The 20,317-nt window shown below is 38.3% G+C and overlaps 1 protein-coding gene and 1 long non-coding RNA gene across 2 annotated transcripts in view; both read left to right on the top strand.

Moving 5' to 3' along the window:
• The window catches only part of LOC126851026 (uncharacterized), a 45,327-nt gene extending 36,091 nt beyond the window's left edge, over positions 1 to 9,236 (top strand). The window contains exon 4 of the mRNA XM_050594573.1: positions 3,116 to 9,236. Coding sequence (XP_050450530.1) covers positions 3,116 to 5,661 — 2,546 coding nt within the window. The 3' untranslated portion in view covers positions 5,662 to 9,236. The remainder of the gene's footprint in view (positions 1 to 3,115) is intronic.
• A 5,129-nt stretch (positions 9,237 to 14,365) lies between these two features.
• On the top strand, positions 14,366 to 16,893 carry LOC126851087 (uncharacterized). The gene is made up of 4 exons (XR_007687638.1): positions 14,366 to 14,449; positions 15,393 to 15,474; positions 15,956 to 16,315; positions 16,754 to 16,893. It is a non-coding gene; the product is annotated as an uncharacterized LOC126851087 (long non-coding RNA).
• Positions 16,894 to 20,317: the final 3,424 nt, after the last annotated feature.

Here is a 20,317-nt window from a genome sequence, read left to right as displayed (position 1 = left end):
GTGCCACGCTACGTTTTAGACCGCGGTCTAAAATCCTCGAGAACGTTTTTTTTCTTTTCCCAATGTGACGTCAGATTCGCGCGAGATCTCCGAGACTTTGCAAAAATTGCCGAGGGGCAGTTACGAGTTTTGCATGAATTTCAAATACGCTGCAAAGTGTTTGTTCACATTTTACATAGTTATTCCATGGATATTTCGAGTGTTTGAACACTATCGTGATATCTAAAATAGATATTTCTCAACATTCCTGAATATTATTGTCGGTCCTCGTTGCTGCAAGCGTTTGAAGTTTTAAACGAAAATATGTCGATGTAAATTAAATTTCTCGTTTGAAGAGAAAGGGAAATTTAATATAGCGAATATATATTGGAAGAAAAAGAGAGAGAGAGAGAAACAAAATATTCGTATGCATAGCGTACTAAAATTTAAATGAGATTCGCAAAGGATGAGAATTCGAGTCCGAGAGGATATGTTTCTCGCTCTCGCTCTCAGCGCGGAGGTTCGAACGAAAAAATCCTCCTAGCGCATAATATTCCGCGAGAAATTACTGAGGCGTCATCCTGTCCTCCAGTTTGAAATATGCCCTCGCAAAACTGCGGAGGTCGCGCGCGAACCCGACCGTCGTATTTTGCGTGCAGGCCCGCTATAATAAACGCTACGAGGAGAGACGAGGAGCGTCGCGCGCGAGCCAGACGAACATCTCCTAGCCGCGTCCCGTGTACATTCGCGAGGCATGACACGTGTATTTATGCGATATGACTGGGAAAGAGAGAAAGAGAAAAGAGATACCGGCGCCTGCCGGCTGTCGCGGGATGTTCCGACACGATCCAGCATTTCGCATTTTCGTCCTGACGACGTGTGACACTCGTTCATTTGTATGACATCGTAATGAGGCAACGCGGGAAAACGACGTGCAACGAGCATTAACGTGTTGCGGCTAACGATCGTTGATTTTTTTCCCGTCTTTCTAATTATTTCTTATCGCTAAATTCACGGTTGCGCCAGTTTGCAACCGTGCAAAGTCGAGCGTGATTGAAATTTCTAGGATCTCATTTACGTCACTCTCGTCTGTTGAAACTCACGAGTTATGTAGAGAGATGAGTGGACTTATATAGGTGTGTTATTAATTTTATTTCATAGATAGAGATTCCTTTGATTCATTTTTGATAGATTGCGCGCGCCAACATTGCTCCCTATTGATATCAGAATGCTCCAAGATCTTGCTTTCAAGGATCGTCGCGCGATGAACATCCGCGTCGATCACGACAGTGAGATTTCTCTCCGACACTCGAGATGTCAGTGGCACTTGCGTCAGATCCCGTGGAACGCATTATGCATCGCCACGCGTGTAGCTAGCTGACTGCAGCATCTGCGGTCTTTAAATGCCTGGCGTTCGTCCGGTGGCGTAGAGATAGAAACCATCGATCGCCTCGATAATACCGGAGAGAAAATGTTGACCGGTTATTATCGGCATGTTTTCTCGTGAGATATTGGGCGTAAGTGACGGTGCGATTCGCTGCTCATCTCGTTCCCGGTGTCCGCGTATGCTATCGCGTGAAACTTTATACGCGAGTGCGATGTCCGTGACAGTGACGTCGTGGCCAATTACGGGACGATGCTGAGTCTCGAATAACCGAGAATTAAATGTAAACCTCGTCATTATTCTTTCACGGCACTCTCTTGCGTACACACACTTTACTGCTTCCGCGGGACGATCGCGTGTCTTTAGAGACGACATTGTTGAAGAGCCTTCGGAAAAATCGATTTGCTGGAAAGACACTTTGGGAGAATGATTCCCGGCGTCGTCCTTCTCTTCTCACCGTGCTATTCTCATAAATCGCGACGGGAGGCAATCATTACCGTAGCTCGACGGGACGGTCGTTAAAGATAGCAATCACGCTCGACGATAACCGATTGTTATATCCTTACGACCGGTATGTGTCTATCGCTTTAAACGCGATGCCCGTCAACACTCGAACACGCGAGACACCTCCGTACATGACGTTTCCGTTCGACGTTGAAGAGGCGCCTCTTCTCGCGCGGTTAAGAGACTCTCTCTTTCGCGGGACGATGACGAGCCGTCATCGTTTCTCGCGTTTCGTGAATTCGTTAACGTCACTGGGAACCCAAGAAACCATACAACGAGAATTGCAACTTTGTAAAAGGTTTCTTCTCGCGATGTATGAAGGGTGGGCTACTTAACGTTATCTTCCTGGACAGCTACGCGTTTGTTCATATCGCGCAGATAGAAGATTGAGAGGAGCGAGATTAACGGGAGATTTTTTTTGTTCGGAGATGGAACATTTATTCGGAAGCATTTATTTATTTATTTTTTCACGCAGACACATAGAAAACATTATGGCTTTATAAAGTTTACTGAAGAGAAGAGATATTTGGAATATCTCAATCTGTTTCGATGTGGCACACACCACTGATCTAATCTTTGAATATTTAATTGCTGTTCTCACGAAATGAATAATTTCAGATGATATATTTTAGGTAAATTAGTTATCGCGTCTTCGAATTTTTATTATGGGCTCTCTCGCAATATTATCGGAAGACTATATCCGAGATCGTCGATATGTTGAATAATTCACTATATATACAGTATCGTCTATAGCTTGACGATGATATTAAACGAAAGTGCGGATGCGTAGACGAGAATATATGCGTATTCTAGAAATACGTAAATTTATACGACACGGCTATTCGCGAGTTTATCGATTCTCATTGAGACTATGTCTCTCTTTCTCTCTTTCTCGTATGCGAACCTAACATTCTATAAATTTATGTAGCCTAGAAGATCGTGACGTTAGTGATGCCGGTAGGATAAATTAATCGAGTGAGAGCGCGCGAGAGGGCTATAATAAAATTAAGAATAATTAATCACGACGACGGAGTTCATTACTCAAGGTATCAAGTTCTCGTTTGTGCGCACCGGTTCAAATATAATTGGCCACTCTCTCTCTCTCTCTCTCTCTCTCTCTCTCTCTCTCTCTATCATCGATCCTTCTTCTCACTATTCTGCTCGTGAGACGAAGATCACCGCCGTTAACCCGCGATGAACTATGCCGGCTTTTTAATCGATCACGACCCCCAAAATTTCTGTTCGCAGGCAGCCAGAATGACAGCCGGCCGCGGATATTCTCACCCAGGATGGATTACGACGAATGGACGCCGCTGGGTCGCGGCGATCCCCTGAAGAACAACCCGACTTTTGACTACGTGCCTCCGGTTCTCGACAGGGTGCAATATTGGCTTGACTCGCATCAGCAGCATACAACTGAGCCGTCATCTAAGCGCGATATCCTCGTGTTAGGCGTGACTGCCAAGAAGACCAGTCCGAAGATACCCGAGCAGTTTCTAAAGTTCGTGGACGGATCCAAGTTTACGCGAACCGGCGGCCAAGATACGACCGTGTACAGGAACGACTTCACCGGCAACACTGGTGCCGAGCCGCCCAAGGTCGTCCGCACTACTAGCTTCCGAAATGGCTTGGTCGATTATAGAAATCAGAACAGGTTGCAATCGTTGCCGGCCAGTTACTATCCCAGCTCGTATTACAATCAAAAGATCAAGCCGTACACCATGATGATGCCGCCGCCGATAATACAGAAGAGCGAGACGTCTGGTTTCAAGGTCGGCGCGTCCAGGGATAAGATAATTGGCTACGCGGACGCGCCTCAGCCATTTAACACGCAGACGGAGGAGGGACCTATTCTTCAGGACACGCAGTATTACGGATCACTTTCGAAGGATTATGGACACTATTCCCCTGCGCCTTCGCCGCGACCGTATTCCACATCCAAGGCGCCGGCGAGCAAGGTTGAGACCATCAAGAGCGTGTATATACCGTCCGCGTCGCAGAGCACGAAAACGAAATATGAGGCGACCACCGCGCCATCCGTATCCTTCGAAAAATCGAATCTGATTTATCAATCGACGCAGACTCTGTCTGGCGGATGGCTCGGCAACAGCGAGCTCGCATCATCCTCCACCCCAGGATTTCCTCCGGACGTTAATCAAGTCTCGTGGCAGACCACGGATTACTCGAAAGATCATTATGAGATTGATCATCAAGCCGCGGCTTCATCTAATCACGAGATCGTCATCGGCCAAAACGCGAATATTATTGTAGATGATAATAATGATGAAAATGAGGAAGTAGTCGTGGGTCAAAAGGAAATCAGCACCGAGGCGACGTCCTCATCGATGTCAGAAAGCGTCCCGCAAACATTTACCGTCTCTACTACGACTGTAGATTCTACCGAGCAAGAGGAGGAAACTGTGACTGACGCGCAATCCTCGCCAAAGATGCACATTGTCGTCGCTAACTCGCCGTCCAGCATCGCGGATCTGGAAACGCACAAAGCGAAGAAAGGTCCGGTCGCTGTAATAATGCCGACTAACTACATCGAAAAGAACTCGTCTTTAAGTTCAGAATCAGCCGCGACTCTTCACGCCTGGGGGAGTCCTGCCACATCCGAGATGACGAAGACGACTAATCAAGCGTCAAAGTTTCAAATGCAACCAATGAGGAATGCGGTAACAAGTTTGCCGCTTTTAACAGAAGACCATCCGTCCATTTCCTCCGTGCCGAACAGAATGATATCGCCTTCGCAGCTTGCGTCACATCAACTTCCGCATTCGTCTTCCGTTCCGGTACACATGCCCTCCAGACATCTAAGTAATTCTCCGCACATGTTCGTTCCTCCGGCGGCCTCGCAATCGATGATGCGTCCTCAGACCAGACCGAATCACGCCATGATTGCCATGCATTTTATCGGCAGTATGCGTCCCGGCTTCCGGCCATCCTCGCCGATATCACTGTCTCATATGGCGCCGCCAATGGCGCACATGCACGCGTCACCTATCAAGGACATGATGCCGCCATCGCCGAGCACGGAACAGGCTTATCAACAACCTCCGCAATCGTTTCCCGTGACTTTTACCAGCCCACCGTCGCAATCGACTTTTGATACGCAGACAACCGGATCAGGCGAGCGGCCAACTTCGATTGATCATCAACCATCTCGATCATCCGCGACGATTGTCAATTTGATGACTACTTCGTCGCCGTTCACTTCAACAATTTCGTCGACCGCGGAATACATGCCCACCATGGAGAGCACAAGGCCCAATCAGTCTCCCCTGATAAAGATCCTGAGTGCCGAAGAGATTACAAGGATGACGACGACGCTTGCACCATCGACGACCGTTCCGCCGCGAACCACGACGGCGCCGAGTTTGACCACCGATCCGATATTCTCGCATTACAAACAACCGGCCAAACCAATTCGCGGTCCGATGTATCTCATTATCCAGGGTCATTCGAAGGTAAAGACCTACAAGCCGACGGTGAACAAGCACGGTGTGCCCGTGGAGAACAACGAGATCTCTGAGAGTGCGACCGAGCGACAGTTGTCCAAGCTGGAGCAGCTGATTCACGAGAACACTAAGAACGGTGCCGTCGATCTGGCCGCCGAGAAGAGGAAGCTGGAGAAAGAGAGAGCGCGCGCCGAAGAAAAGCGTGCTTCCTCGCGCCGGGAAGACAGTCTCATGAGTCTAGTCGAGAGCGGTCTGAGCGGCTTCACTGTGTCGCCCTCGATGGAGGACGCGCGTCACGCGTCTAATTCGGTCGCGAGCATCGAGATTAATTAAGGATCCGCCGTTTGCGCGCAGTTCTCCCGTGAGGGGATACCAAGCTTAGCAAACGGATGTTGAGGTAGCTGAGGGCACTTTCCGCGTCCTCCTGCGGCGGAAAGGCAATCGCCGTTCTTTCAGTAGAGGCGAAAACTTTCGAAACAGACGAAGAGTCTCTCGATTTATATTCGATTGTTGCTTACGTACGAAGTCGTTGGATGAAAATCGATGAAAGTCGATTACGCGCGAGATATAGGGATCGAAATTTTATGTGGCTGATCCTCCTAGCATTTCCCAATTCCAATGCGGAAGTTATCCGGGAGATATGCGTAACTTCAACACGCTGGTAAACGAGATTTTGTATTGTTACTATATTTTATATTATTTATCCTATGTTTATCGTTCCGTGATATTGAATGCCTCTATGTGCTTTTCTTTTACTTTTTCAAATAGCGCTCCTGTAGGCTACCTGAGCGGATTAACGTATTTATAGATTTATAGATAACGATCGAATTACGTATGCAATGACGTATACGGTAAACGAATATAAGTATTTTATATTTAATTTATTTAAATTATTGAAATATAATTTGATGTGCTTTGATCATGCCCATTACTTTTATAATTATTATGATTGTTATATATTAATGAATATTTTTCAGATAATTTATTATTTATTTTGCTTAATATATATATATATATATATGTAGGATAGATACATTAATTTATTTCATCTCGCGCATTAAACATGCATACAATTTTGCGACACAAAGTGTGCCACAACTATAATTCCATCAGCGTCGAGATAATCGTGTATCAATCGACGTGAGAGATCCGAGGTAATTAACGTCGCGATTAATGAGATTTTTTTTTTTTGACTCTGTGTCAATGATTCATCACTGCGCGTCCTATAAAGATTGGTTACAAATTCGCGCATTCATCATGTACCGAGATTTCTCGAGTAATTTTCGAGTTTTTGTCGCGCGAAGATGATAATTTCCAAATTTCTCATAAAATCGCGCTACTAGACGGATCTTGTCGCCACCTTACATTTTTTCGTGGTCGCGCGTGCGGAGAAAGATTGTTTTTTTTTTTTTATCTATCTTTAAGAACAAACATATATCTTTACGTCGCGCATCAACGCGTTTGTTTACTCGAGATCGACGACTGTCATCTCGCGGTGATGACAAATCCTCGCTGTCACCGGATAACAGAGGCTCAACCAGGCAGTTCTCTCCATGTCCTGCCATACGCTTTCATCCACGATGAGAAAAGCACGCCAATTTCATATGTGCCAGTATACATAACGTTACGTATGTATATATATAAGAGCATAATTATATATATACAGGATATCTCTCATATATATATAACATACAAACTGATAGTATTCCTTATCAATAAAACAAACATCTTTTTCCTTTGACAAAATTTCCGGAAATGTATCATTTTCGGGATATCTTATTTTTCTTTTATAAAATACAATGCATTTGCTTTTTGCGTATAACTTTGTGCATTTCATTCTTCATGTAAAAGTTTTTATTCTGTAATTCTGTTATAATTAAATTTAATATACATTACACATATAGATATTATTATTTACTTTGCTTATATTAAAGGAAACTTACGCTTTACTATAAGAAAATTTGTTTTATATTATCTGGAATACAATTTTCAAGTCTTTTATTATAAAAATACTAAATAGTAAAATTAATTACAATAGAATTAAAAGTAAAATTTTTGCATAAAAAATCATTTACGCGAAAATCAAGAAATAGCAAATTCATTCTATTGACATATAAAATAAATAAGACATCTTGAAATCTGCAAAAATGCATTTCCGGATATTTTGCAAAGGGAAAAAGAAATGCTAATTTTTTGATAAGGAATACGATACTGTCTATATCCTATCTATATGGGATATCCTGTTTACGTGTTACACGCGTCAGTGCGGAATAAGCGATCGCTCGACGATTCTCATGGAGCATTCGACCTGTTTTTATCCTTGACGATAGTTACCGGGATCGCGAATGTGTGTGCAATGAGCGCGAATTGAAAATCGTGTTTCACTCGCTGTTTTACGGCGCGCGCTTTCTTTTACAATCTAAATATTAAACGAACCCGTTTACGATTATCGCGGAGCGATATTACCATGGCGGACTACTGCCTGTATAGCTACTATCATTGAGGATGTAAAGCCGCATCTCGGACCGGTCCGGGCAATCGTTTAATTGCGACGCAGACGCGAAGCTTACGATCGTGTGCTATATGCATATAACAATATTATTTACCGTGCGGCGTAGTTGAATAGAAAGAAATACAGGATATCGCAGAAGTAGCGGATTTCTTTGGACAAATTGACATGGCGAAGATTGCGGATTAATTCCGAGTTATCCTTTCAATGCATTTCTTACTCCTTTCAATATGATTACTGCACCTTTAAAACGGGAGGTTCCGCTTCTAAAATTCGATAATATTGAGATTTGTTAAAGGCTGATTTCGCAAAATCTTTGATTGGTGCCTCAATATTTCGGCGGAACGTTTTATCTGTCTCTCACTGCAAAAGAAAACTTTGTAGCTCCTGAGATATCTTGTACCCACGCACGGCAGTTGATTGATGTAATTTATAGAGATTTTGATGTTAAAGATAGGTTTCTCTTTTTAGATATTTATTGCGTTAGATGCAGAAATTGAAGGCGGAAAATCTCGTTAACCGATCCAACATACCATTCAATCTCCATTTGACACATTACCTATTTGGTACGTGTACCGAGATTTTTCGTCTTCAATTATTTATTTATTCTCTATGATCTATTAATTTATTGCAAACGTCATCGCCCTATAGAATTTTCGTATTTATCGTAACGCCGATCGCCGGCAATATAATATTCCATTTCTCGTCTTTCCATCGTCGTTCACTTCTCTACACAGCCCCAAATTTCCCTTCACTCCCCAGACGAATCCCGCTCTCGGACAATGCGAATATTGTAAAAGGACACCGAATTTCTCGCGCGATTTTTTTTTTTTCTATTTCGAAAAAGATCTTCGAGAACCGGCGGGACGCTCTGTAAAGCACCCTAGGCGTCATACAACGTGAACACTAGCTTAACACTAACACTAGTCTTACACTCTATCAGTTACCAAACATATCGCGTACGTACTAACAGCTCACACACTGTATCACGATGCTCTTATTCGTAGCGATCGTAATTAGGCGTAGTCAAAGTTACGCGCACCCACACACAAATATATATACATACACACACACATACATATATATATATATATATATATATATATATATATATATATATGTACTCACGCATACAAACGATATAGTAGTATATACTTCATATATATACATATTATACGCTCATATGTATTTATATATAAATGAATTATACGTACTTGGGGCGATGTTGCGTGAGCGCGCCATCGCTATTACCTTAATTACGCATTTGGCGTTACGTTTTGCACGCACACGCTGCGGTGTGCGTTAAGTTTATGTACGACATAAATTGTACCTGACGGTCACATACACAAGCGCGTTCTGTTGATTCTTCTGTTTTATTAATAAAGCATCTTATTATCGATCTCCCGATTAAAAGTTCCCTTCGAACCGCCGCATCCTTGCTGCTTCATTAAATATGAAAGACAACGACTACAATTTTAGCAGAGGGAAAAAAAACAGTTATAATATTTTTTAATTATATTCAATATATAGTGTAATTACCTTCAAATTATTTATAACTGTGTAGTTATTTTCTCTGATAGGCACGTATATACACGTTGCATTGCACACGCCAATCGTAAATTATATTGGGAGCTCGGCGCTCCGGGATTCTAACGGAATGTGCATCTGTCAAAGCATAGATCGACGCGTTCAGGAACGGTCATGATGACGGATGAAGTTATGTCGATGATATTGAAGAGATTTTATGGTAATACGAGGGACTATAAATTTTTATATGATTCGACGAGTTTAGTTGAGTACAACTTATTAAGGGACTGTTAAATTCGATCATTAAAATTGAAACGAATAAATGCAAGTTTTTTTATGCATTTTTGTGCGGCCACGGATTGCAAAAACTATGTGTCGCATCGCAAGTTTATCACTATACTTTAATTAATCCGGTATGGAGCATATTACACGCAACAAATGTGCAATAATTATTAATTTGATAATCATAAAATGACGTCAATTGAAGAACAAAGCATAATATCTTGATTTTCCTAACGCAATAATTATAGTTTGCGGAAAATATTATCGAGATCGTAATATATTGAAATTTAGATGGAAATTTAATTGCGTAATGATTAGGCGCTATCGGCAATTAAACGGGATGTTTTTTTTATGTGACAAAATACACGCGATATGCAACTCATATAAACTCGCTTCGCGCGTTTATTTCGATTATCCTTAATTGAAGCGGTCAAACTGGTACACGAGAATGACAAATTTCCCGTTCGCGAACTGATTGCGTTTGCAGTTTCGCTCGGAGTGTTTGCGGTTCCGTAAATTCTGCAATTATTAGCTCCCATCGGGCCTGATTTATGATGCTGGCTTACTCGATCGCGCCGCTTGATGGAAATATGATATTAAAATGACTCCCTTTAATGCGAAATATTTCTCTGGAATATGCAATAAATTGATTGCAACAAATAAATTTTGCAATTTATTTGTCAAGCTTGATGCGATTTTTTATTGTGAAGAATATAAATTATTATATTTTATTTTTTGTATTTATTGCATATAAATTTTTCTTGATTGATATATTATAATGTAATTATCATGTGAAAGATTTAAAAAAATGTTTAATTGTTTGCTATCATTTAATTACATGTGCGGAGCAGAGAGATTGCGGAGGAAAATCAGAATTGTTAAAATCGATAATGGATAATGTGGATGAAACTTCAAAGATAGTTAACTCGGGACGCATTAAAAACATGAATTTAAGATTAATTTATAATTTAATTTTAATGTCGGTGAAATAAATCTCTCGCGGGCAATAGGGGCCTGGACCCGCATCTACGTCAAGAAAAAAAAAGAATCGACGAGATAAAGGAGGAAAAAAGGTAAACAACTGATTAAGATTTTTCAATATACAATGTTATAAGTTATCCTTTATTATAATTAAATTATCATATAAATGAGAGAATTTATTTACTTTTTATTTATTTTAGAAAAGAAAGAGACATATATGTAAATTGAGTTAAATTTTATACATACATTGTAACTTGAGAGATGTGTCATATGTGAAATCTATACGACCAATTTCAGCGAATTATTGCGAAGTCCCGTATATCCGAATAGGTAGAATTTTCCATGCATGAGTCCTCTGGATAAGAATCAACGTCTTGTTATCCCAGGAGAAGACGAAACATAATCGCATAGTAAATTATCTGAAATGCAAATCATACAACATAGATATAACATCGGTGTTTTCGTATAATTACAATTTTTCCTTGTGTCTTCCATAAGATTCATTCTTCGAGTCTTATATTCAGAAAATTATGTCAGTTGATTTGCTTTAGATGATCTATCGCCGTAAAGTATATCCGTATTAAGCTTTTCTGTAAGCAAACTGTAATACTTGCTAACTGTACCGCCTCTGTAATATCTCTACTTAAGCTATAATATATGTATCCCGCGAAAGAGAAAGAGAGGAAAGGTCAATAGTTGTCGACCGATGTAATGATCGATATTTATCTTACAAAATAACGATCCTTCTTCCGATGTTCTAGACGCTATTAATAATGAATAAGATATTAAATGATAGAGCTGCTAAAGAATTCAGCGACAAGCATTGAATAAGCGACGAAATTAATCATAGAAGTAAACTGATTTAGGATTTGTATGGGCGGAATTGTCGTGAATGTCTTCGTTCTTAAAGTATCGGGGATTCACAGGCAGCCGGTAAGCCTGTGCGCTCCGAGATTAATCGATGAAGCTTCGAAAGAGGGTGTTTCCTGTCAGACTGAAAAATTGCGTGATTAACGAGAGAAATGTTCCTGCAACAAAGTTCCCCGCCGAAAAGGAACTGCAGCACCGGTGTGTCTCACCTTCTTTGTCGACCTCTCCTCTCTTCAGACCTTGGCGCATTAATATTTCTAAGTTATTCGCGGACAAGCGACAGGTCCGTTAATGTATAATAACGATTTTCAAAGAAGAACGCCGCTTATTCCAATTACCTTTGATTGTGTCTCGTTGCTTTGCTAGATGTATAACCATAAATCTTCAAATTTTATTAAACAAAAAAATTAATTTTATGTTCTAAATTATTTATTCATATATATATATATATATATATACATATTTATTTTGAGACAAATTAAGCAAAAAAAAAAAAAAAAGAAAAATGATGTTTTTCTCTATACTTTTACATATTATGGTTATCCATCAAAATATTAAGTCTGTGCAACGCGCAACGTTTCTGGAGGAAAGTGACGTCTCATGATATCCGGCTGAAAGTGCCGACGAAACAAAGTTGCCAGCAAAATGACCAAGAAAGAGAGAAAGAACGTGAGAGGGGGAGGCGAGAGATGGGAGAAAAATCCGTGGAGGACAGCACCGCTATTTCGTTTCTCTCCCGCTTTACCATCTTCTACCTTCTACCTCTTTCTCCTCTCTCTCACAGACTTTTTCCGACGAGCTCACGCCTCGGGTTCTGGTTCCATCGCGCAAAAGCCCGCCATTACGGAGAATCGACACGGAGAAGAACGCGAATTAAAGATTCCTTCGAGGTCATCGGACGACGGTACTTTTTATCCTCCTCACGTTTTTCGATTCGAAATGCGACTCCGAGCGTGGGCGGATAATGATCAAGCTTAATCCATGCTTATCGTCCGATCTTATAAAGAGATGCTTTTTTAGGGGGATGCTTCCTTCGTGCTCTGTCGAGTGGAGAATAAATTCACAATTGGAAGAATCATCGAATTTACGTTATCGTTACGTGATAAATTTTCTGCATGGAAAAGATAAATAATAACAATAGTCTCTCAACGTCGAGAAACCGCACGCTCGAGGCTCTTGTACGACGGACACTGGTTAGGAATGTACATATAAATGACATCGACGATTCCGATGGAAATGTGAAAGCAACTAAGATACTCGTGGCAGAGATCGGAATGGAAAGTGTACATTATTGCGATACGATTAGCCGGTAAAAGCTCATTCCTCGGCGAGTGTATTACATTGAAGATTTTTTTCCAGGTGAAGAGCGTGAACAATGTTGCAGAGGAATCCCTTCATTCTCGTCGTCCGTCGTGTCATCGTCGATCTTCGTATCTACAGTAAGGCCGATCGGACCATTAAAAGCGCCTCGGACCGTTAAAAGCGCCGATCCTGTTTGTTTTTGATGCAACACCGGCTCTCGCTTCGACAATGCTCTCCGATCTTATTGTCGCCCACGCGTGCCATTTTTCACACGCTCGGCGAAGAAATCCTTCGGCATGATGAAAAATGATGGGATCCACGCGAGACAAGGTTTTTGGACCGGTGCAACGTTTATACAGGATGTTTCGAATATATTTGAATAACAGCATCGAGAATGTGATGCAAACTTGCTTTATTTTTTCGTCGCGAAACATCGATTTTGAACGAGAAAGAAATGACTTTTCTTTTAAACATTTAGACTGACGATATTTTAAATGCTAACGTAAAATTTGCATGATTTTTTTTCCTACGTGACAGAGAAAATTTATTATTAAAATTTTAAATATAAATTATACGAGAGAGCGCGATGCTTATATCTCTCGCAATAATTAATAACCGCATCTGACATCTTTTACTTTGAATTTCTTACATATGGGAAGAAATATGCTCCAATATTTTAAACACCCTATACTCTTGTAATAATTTGCCAATATAATCTCGCATCCGTTTTCTCTCCTCCCTCTCTTCTCATCGTTGATTATTTGCAAGCGGGTTATTCGCGTTTCGTGGTTGCTCGGATACCTTAATCGGTGTGCCCTGAGTCGATATTAACAGATTGATTGCCATGGCTATCAGACCGGCCAAGTTGTTTCGCCCTTTTTGCGGGTCGACGGCCTTCGCATGATGTGGGCCGCGTCACCTGTATAAAAGCAACATTGTATGTGCCGCCTGTGTTGGCTGGTGGCGAGCGAATTGATGAGTGAAAATTTGCGGAGATGTTTGAGAATATAACATTGCGTCTGTTTAATACGATCTAGAATTTGAAAAAAAGATCGATAATACGATCTCCATTGTTCTCATTAAGTTATTATTATTATTTTTTTATCCATCATTAATTTTTTTTTTGTGAAATTCTAATGTCAAAATATATGGTTCATGAATACGATTTTAGAAAATATAATTATGCTGATTACGCGATAATACTTTTTTTTTTACAATTTTCTTTAATTTTGTGCATTATTTCTCTCTTGTAATTTTAAGTATTTATTATATAAATTTTTCAATAAATAAATCAATCGCAATTTATTTAATTTTGTTGAATATTGAAATTAATTCGTCTCGTTTTACGCAACTCAGCTTTAATTTCAAGGGAAAAGATTATATTTTCGATATTTCGTATTACATAATCCATAATCCATTTGCATAATAACTTTAAAAGATTTTGAATCCTTGCGCTAAATTGTTCGGAATTGCTCGGCGGTTTTCGGTAAATTTCGCGCGATCTCTCTTCTTGATTGGTCGACTCAAAAAATTCTGCTAGCGCCGATTACTTCAAGATGCTACACCGAGTGATTTCTTCTTCCTCTTTCAGCGCGGGAACGACGCATTAAACAGACGTAGAGATTGCGGGCTTCGATAATATCCGCATAGGTAAGTCGACAGGAAGATAATCGAGCCAAATAGATGCGGTTATTTGCAATAGCATGATTGTTTTGAGTAAATTGTGAAGATATTTAACAGTTTTACGGCATATTAAATTAGAATTTTAAGAATAAAAAATCGAACGACATTTTTGGGTTAGATAATCGGTCAATATGGATATTTTTATTCTATCCATTTTTCAAGTATTTATACATTTAAAGCCTAGTTTACATTTGTACATGCATATTTATAATCAAGTTTATACTACGTTTAGTGTCATTCTTATCAAAAGTTTGTTTAAAAATTTTACTTAGGAATTAATTGCAGAGTATCTTTTTAAGGCGCGGCACGATGTCGGATTAGTTTTCGAGATGCGATCGCGAAAATTCCGTCGAACACTATCGTGATATACAAGTTACATTTTAATTAATGAGTATCAAGCTGCGCAATTATGTTTGTTAATTCGATTAAACATATCGCGGTGATGATTGTTTGTCGAAGAAAATATTACGCCCGCTTTATTGACTTGTAGTGATGTCGACGCGATAGGAATTTATATTAAATCATTGTTTTATGATGATATATATGTATATATATATTTACAATAATTGCCATTTATTAAAATCATATTTTAAGAATTTTCAACCGCGTACGTACAAATATACAGCGTTTGTATGAGCGTCGATGATTTGTTAAAAATTTTTATTATACGCGTGCATGTGAAGTTAGCCCCTTTAGGATCATCGCGAGCGTTTGTGAGATGTCGTGAGCTTCGCGTGCTTTTCCCGCGTTATTTCCTCGCCAGACTCAAGTGCATGTCGTTTGCTATTAAAGTCGGAAGTACAAAATGCTGCGTGTTCATTAACTATATTCGGATATGATTAGGGCGCGCGTAATCGTAATTAATTGTTTTTGCGAGTGCAGACTTAATTGTAAAATTTATTTTTATAAGTGCCATACAAGGGAGCGACAACGATGAAATATGAGAGTTAAGAGACCTATATGGTGGCTCCAAGCAACGGCATTGCCATGAGGTGACCATGAAATAAATAATTTATTATTTATTTATTATCATTTGTAAAAAAATCTAATAAAAGAAAAATTTTAATACGCACAATAATTATTGTTCGAAATATTAAATAGAGTGAGTTTGAACTGTTTGTTATTTTAATTATGAGATAATGGATTTTGGGAAACAAAATATTATTATTAAAGAAACAAATATTAAAATTGAACCAAACGAATTAAAAATTTAATTAATTTTTTGACTGAACTTGACTTACTATTATATCATTATCTTATTGGTTATTATAAAATTAACGTTTCATTTTAAAAACATTTTTTTAGTTACATATTTATGGTAATATTAAAACTGATATCTCTACATCTCTGATGTATTTTATTCTCTTGTAATTTTAAATATTTATTATATTAATTTTCAATACATAAATAAATTGCAATTTATTTAATTTTGTCGAATATTGAAATTAATTTGTCTCGTTTTACGCATGTCAGCGTTAATTTCAGATCAATACGATATGATGTCCGCTCTGAGGATTCAGAATCTTTCCCTATTGTAGTTATATAATATTATTTGCGAGTGCGAAATTTCACTCGCTGCTCAGAAAAATATGGCCATAGGTCGCCGACATATAGAATTTAAGGAGGATATTTAAAGGAGGACGTTGGAGACGTGAGAAAAAAATCACGGTTTTGGTGCGTCGACAGGTAGATAAGGGACCAGTGGATGGAAAGGTCACACTTGCCGACCTTAATGAAAGTTAAACTTCTGACGATGTGCTCACCATTACTATACCGTTATCGGCTTTCGCGTGGGTTTTGAAGCCAAAAGAGTCAATGTACGTGAGAGAGATAGTAAGTAAAAGAAAAAGGGAGAGAGAGAGAAAGAGAGAGATTCACTATTTTATCAATAAAATTTTGTTTTCCTATTTCTATGTTTTCCTTTAATGATAAAATCACATTTATTTTATTTTAACCAACTTTCGGTTTAATGAAAGCATTACAGAATAAATAAAGAATTTGAAATTTTATAACAAAAACAAATATGCTGTTTACATGAGATTTAATTTACGATTATAAATATAAAGTGTTTGCTGAATGCTTATTATTATAAATTATTAGATAATTATTCTATATTTATCAAAGATAAAGCGTTAAACTTTTTAATATGAAATATTTGCGGAAATCAATATAAAGTTGATAGAAATATTCAAGCCATTGCGAATCTCTCGCGATCTCGTGAAAAACGATCGAGAGACGATTAAATCTAGAGAGCGTTATATTTATTTCTAGGCGATCCAATGGAAAAAGCCGTCCATCCATTTGCGGTCGAGCCAATGCATCCTGTTGCACTTCCGTGTCTATCCTAAGCGCACCCCCTCCCAACTCTTCTAAAGTAAAGTTGCCCGTGCTTTGTTTCGCGATATCATTAATTAAACCATTGCGTGACATTTCGATCGAGCGAGTTTGGGAGACTCGAAGTTGAATTCGAAACCTTTGGTCGCATTTGGTTCCTATGGTTCCGCTAAAACAGCGAAATTGATCGCAGCGTATATATCCATAGCTCCGATGTGGGACGTGATGGTCGTCTATGGGCGAAACGCGCAAGACCTCATTGCACTACTCGGGAAACTAGAAACCGCCGGCAAAAACTAACCCAATATCGGTGCCCTCGTGCCTCCATCCCACCGCGCACCATCGGATACCAGGAACCCACACCTCCGCATACATCACATAGCGCATCCTTTTCATTCGACATCCTCTTCCGGTTCGATTCGTGTACTCCGTCTATCTTCTTTATATCTTTCGAATTTCCGATACGTCAGCGATACACAGCTGATCTTTTTGGATTGTGAAAAGTTGCGCTTAAAAAAACTGTTAATATAAACTATATCTTTTTTTGTAACAGATGCACGCATTTAATTGGCAATGTATACATGAATCGTTTCGAAAGGAAATCCGATACATCTCTCGCTAAAAATATCCCTTTTGCGAATTCGAGGTAGAAGCTTCGGTAAAACGTCGAGCGCGTATGCAACTGTCATATTTTTGCCGCGGATGCTGCGAGTTTAGCGGCAGTTGCACTCAAGAAGATTGGGACGAATCCGATCGAAGTCGGTATATCCGCAGGGAAATATCTCACGATTTACGTCACATATGATTTGATATATATGCGTGATGGCCTGAGATTCAGGCTACTAATGCACGAATACGTTATTTAAAATGGCATCGGCCAAGTGGATTCTCGTAGCAAGATTTTCTTCCTCGAGATTAACTGAATAATTGAGAAGATTTGCGCGAGAGAGGGCTTGATCTTAAAGCTTGAAACGATTGAAATGTTTAAAGGTATAAACAAAATAAGCAATCTTATCTTTTCACGTCTGCATCCTCGTTTCATTCATGTGTGTGTATGTATGTGTTTCAACTCTCAAGTTTCGCTCGCTTCTATCCATTAGACACTTTTACTCGCGTGAATACAAATTATGGCTATAAATACTACTTCTGTGCTATATTAAATGCACGCGCATTAATACTAATAATTTGAAAAAGTTTGCTAAATCACTATATTATGCAAGCCTATTTTTTTTTGTAAAATTAATGGGATTAGGAAATTAGAGCGCAACGAAATAAACATTAAGATGGATCTTAATTTTTCTATTGGATTTTCTCTATTTACAATGTTTTTTTATTTAAAGATTTTGAGCTATAAAAACAAAGTGAGTAAAAATAAAGTTTTTTTTTTTTAGACAAATTAAGAGAGAAAGAGCTGCGGAAGTTGATTAAATCGAGCTGTATTTATTACTCGCTCACGTCCATAAAATCGCGTTACGACTATCTTGCAGAAGTCTCTGTGTGTGTACACAATTCTTTCAGCACTAATTAAAATTTTGTAAAAAGTACAACAATAAATTGTCCTTTCAACATCGGCAATGAATAACAGAAATTATGGATGATGATAAGGGATGTTACGACATAATAACAAAGTCGCCAAACAGCCGATAAGATCAGAGAAAAATGTTTCGCGACAAATGTGTTGTAAGTACGTGGTCCCACACTGTCTCACACTTGCGGATGTATTAATTAATTGTTAAAGGAAGAATCTTTGATGTTATCATCTTGTTAAAAATAAACTTGTATAAAATTTTGTAGAATGAATTATAATTTGACAAGAGATCTATAAAAAGAGAATTAAATGTGTCGTTCTTATTTTAAATTTTTGAGCGACATGCAGAATATGAGAAACGTAAAATCGTGACAAGCAAATATTTTTTCAAATTATTAATAATATAAAAAGATACAAGTTAGTGTAGTATATCAGGAGACACAATTTTTAATTATATTTATTTTTCTTTATATGAAGTCGTCAAGCGAGTTTTACGGTCAGCATGTTTTAATTTTTTAAATAAAACATATTTTTTAATATGTGTAATTACAATTTACATTTTAATTAATACAGTGATCATAAAGAAAAAAATTGTATTTCGAAATCTCTTTTTAATGCCTTTATATAAAGAAAAGCATATCTGAAAGGTTTGCACATTTATTTTTTCATATCATCAATATCTTTAAAAATATTTCCTTGTCACATTTTATATCTCATTTTGTGTATATGTACATTGAAACATATGTTTAGATGAAAGCCATTTTAAATATTTAAATGTTAATTTTGTTCTAGTAACGATGAAATATAATTTAACGATCCGATCTTAAAGGTCCTGTAAAGAATTGCTAGCTTTATTCTTTTTCCGTTTGATATAATAAATTTAATACTTTATATATGTAAATGTGTATATATATATATACAGAAAAAATATATTTATATTGATAAAAATTTATAAAAAATCATTTCGTCAGCTTGTGAACAATTTTTGAATGCATTCCAGTATGTTAATTAGCCTATTTGCTCGATTGTTAATAAATTACTTTAATTAACGTACGCTAGAAGGACGTATTCATATTCCGTGGTAATGTGGATAAATTGATTTAGCGACATCGAGTGTCGACGATATAGTTCCAATTTATACGATAAATGAAATTTGTATATCGCGTTGAATTGAGATATCAGGATAGCTGTGCAAATAATTCGCGTTCGCAAATAGACAGATGTAACTAAGTTAGAGTGATGCGGTGGTCTCACGGGAGATATAATTAGAGCGTACCAATCTCAGGAGAAATTCAAAGTTTACACTCACTTTAAACTTTGTTCTAATGTATATCGCGCGTGACGCGAGGAAACTTCGGTCAATTAATTTTCATAGCGAAACGCTCGACGTTGTTATTTTCATCATCGCAGATTTTGGTAATCCAAGCAATTCTCACTCACGGTGGCAAAAGACAAGAGGAAATGGGTTGATATAATCAATTCCATCGGCAAAATCGATTTTTTCAACAAGAATTAACGCAAGGAATAAAATGTTCCTTGCCTTTATCGGATTTTCTTAATTTAATAATTTTTCTGCTGATGCTTGATAAATCTCATTAAAATTCTAGTCTACTTCCTTAGTCGAAGTTTAAAATTTGTTAATACTGAGTAAGTCTGCGAAAAAACTACGTAAAATGATAACATTATAATGAAAAAGATGCGAACTATTAATTTACCGGTCCGATGCGCGGAGTCTGGAGTAATAAAGTTAATTTGTATAATATATAATTATGCACGAATTATAAAGCAGTGTCAAAAATAATATTTCTAAAATAATTTATTGTGTATTCATAGTTGAATTGTACTTGCTTTTAAATAGATATTTAAGGAGGAATTGAATCAATTGCATTAAAAGTTAATAAACTTAATTACATTACGAGATTCATGAATTTGACATTGCGCACACACAAAAGACTTTTACCTTTTTGAAATAT

Source organism: Cataglyphis hispanica, chromosome 7 (genome assembly GCF_021464435.1).
Source record: "Cataglyphis hispanica isolate Lineage 1 chromosome 7, ULB_Chis1_1.0, whole genome shotgun sequence".
Lineage (NCBI taxonomy): Eukaryota > Metazoa > Arthropoda > Insecta > Hymenoptera > Formicidae > Cataglyphis > Cataglyphis hispanica.
This window is presented reverse-complemented; position numbering and strand designations above follow the sequence as displayed.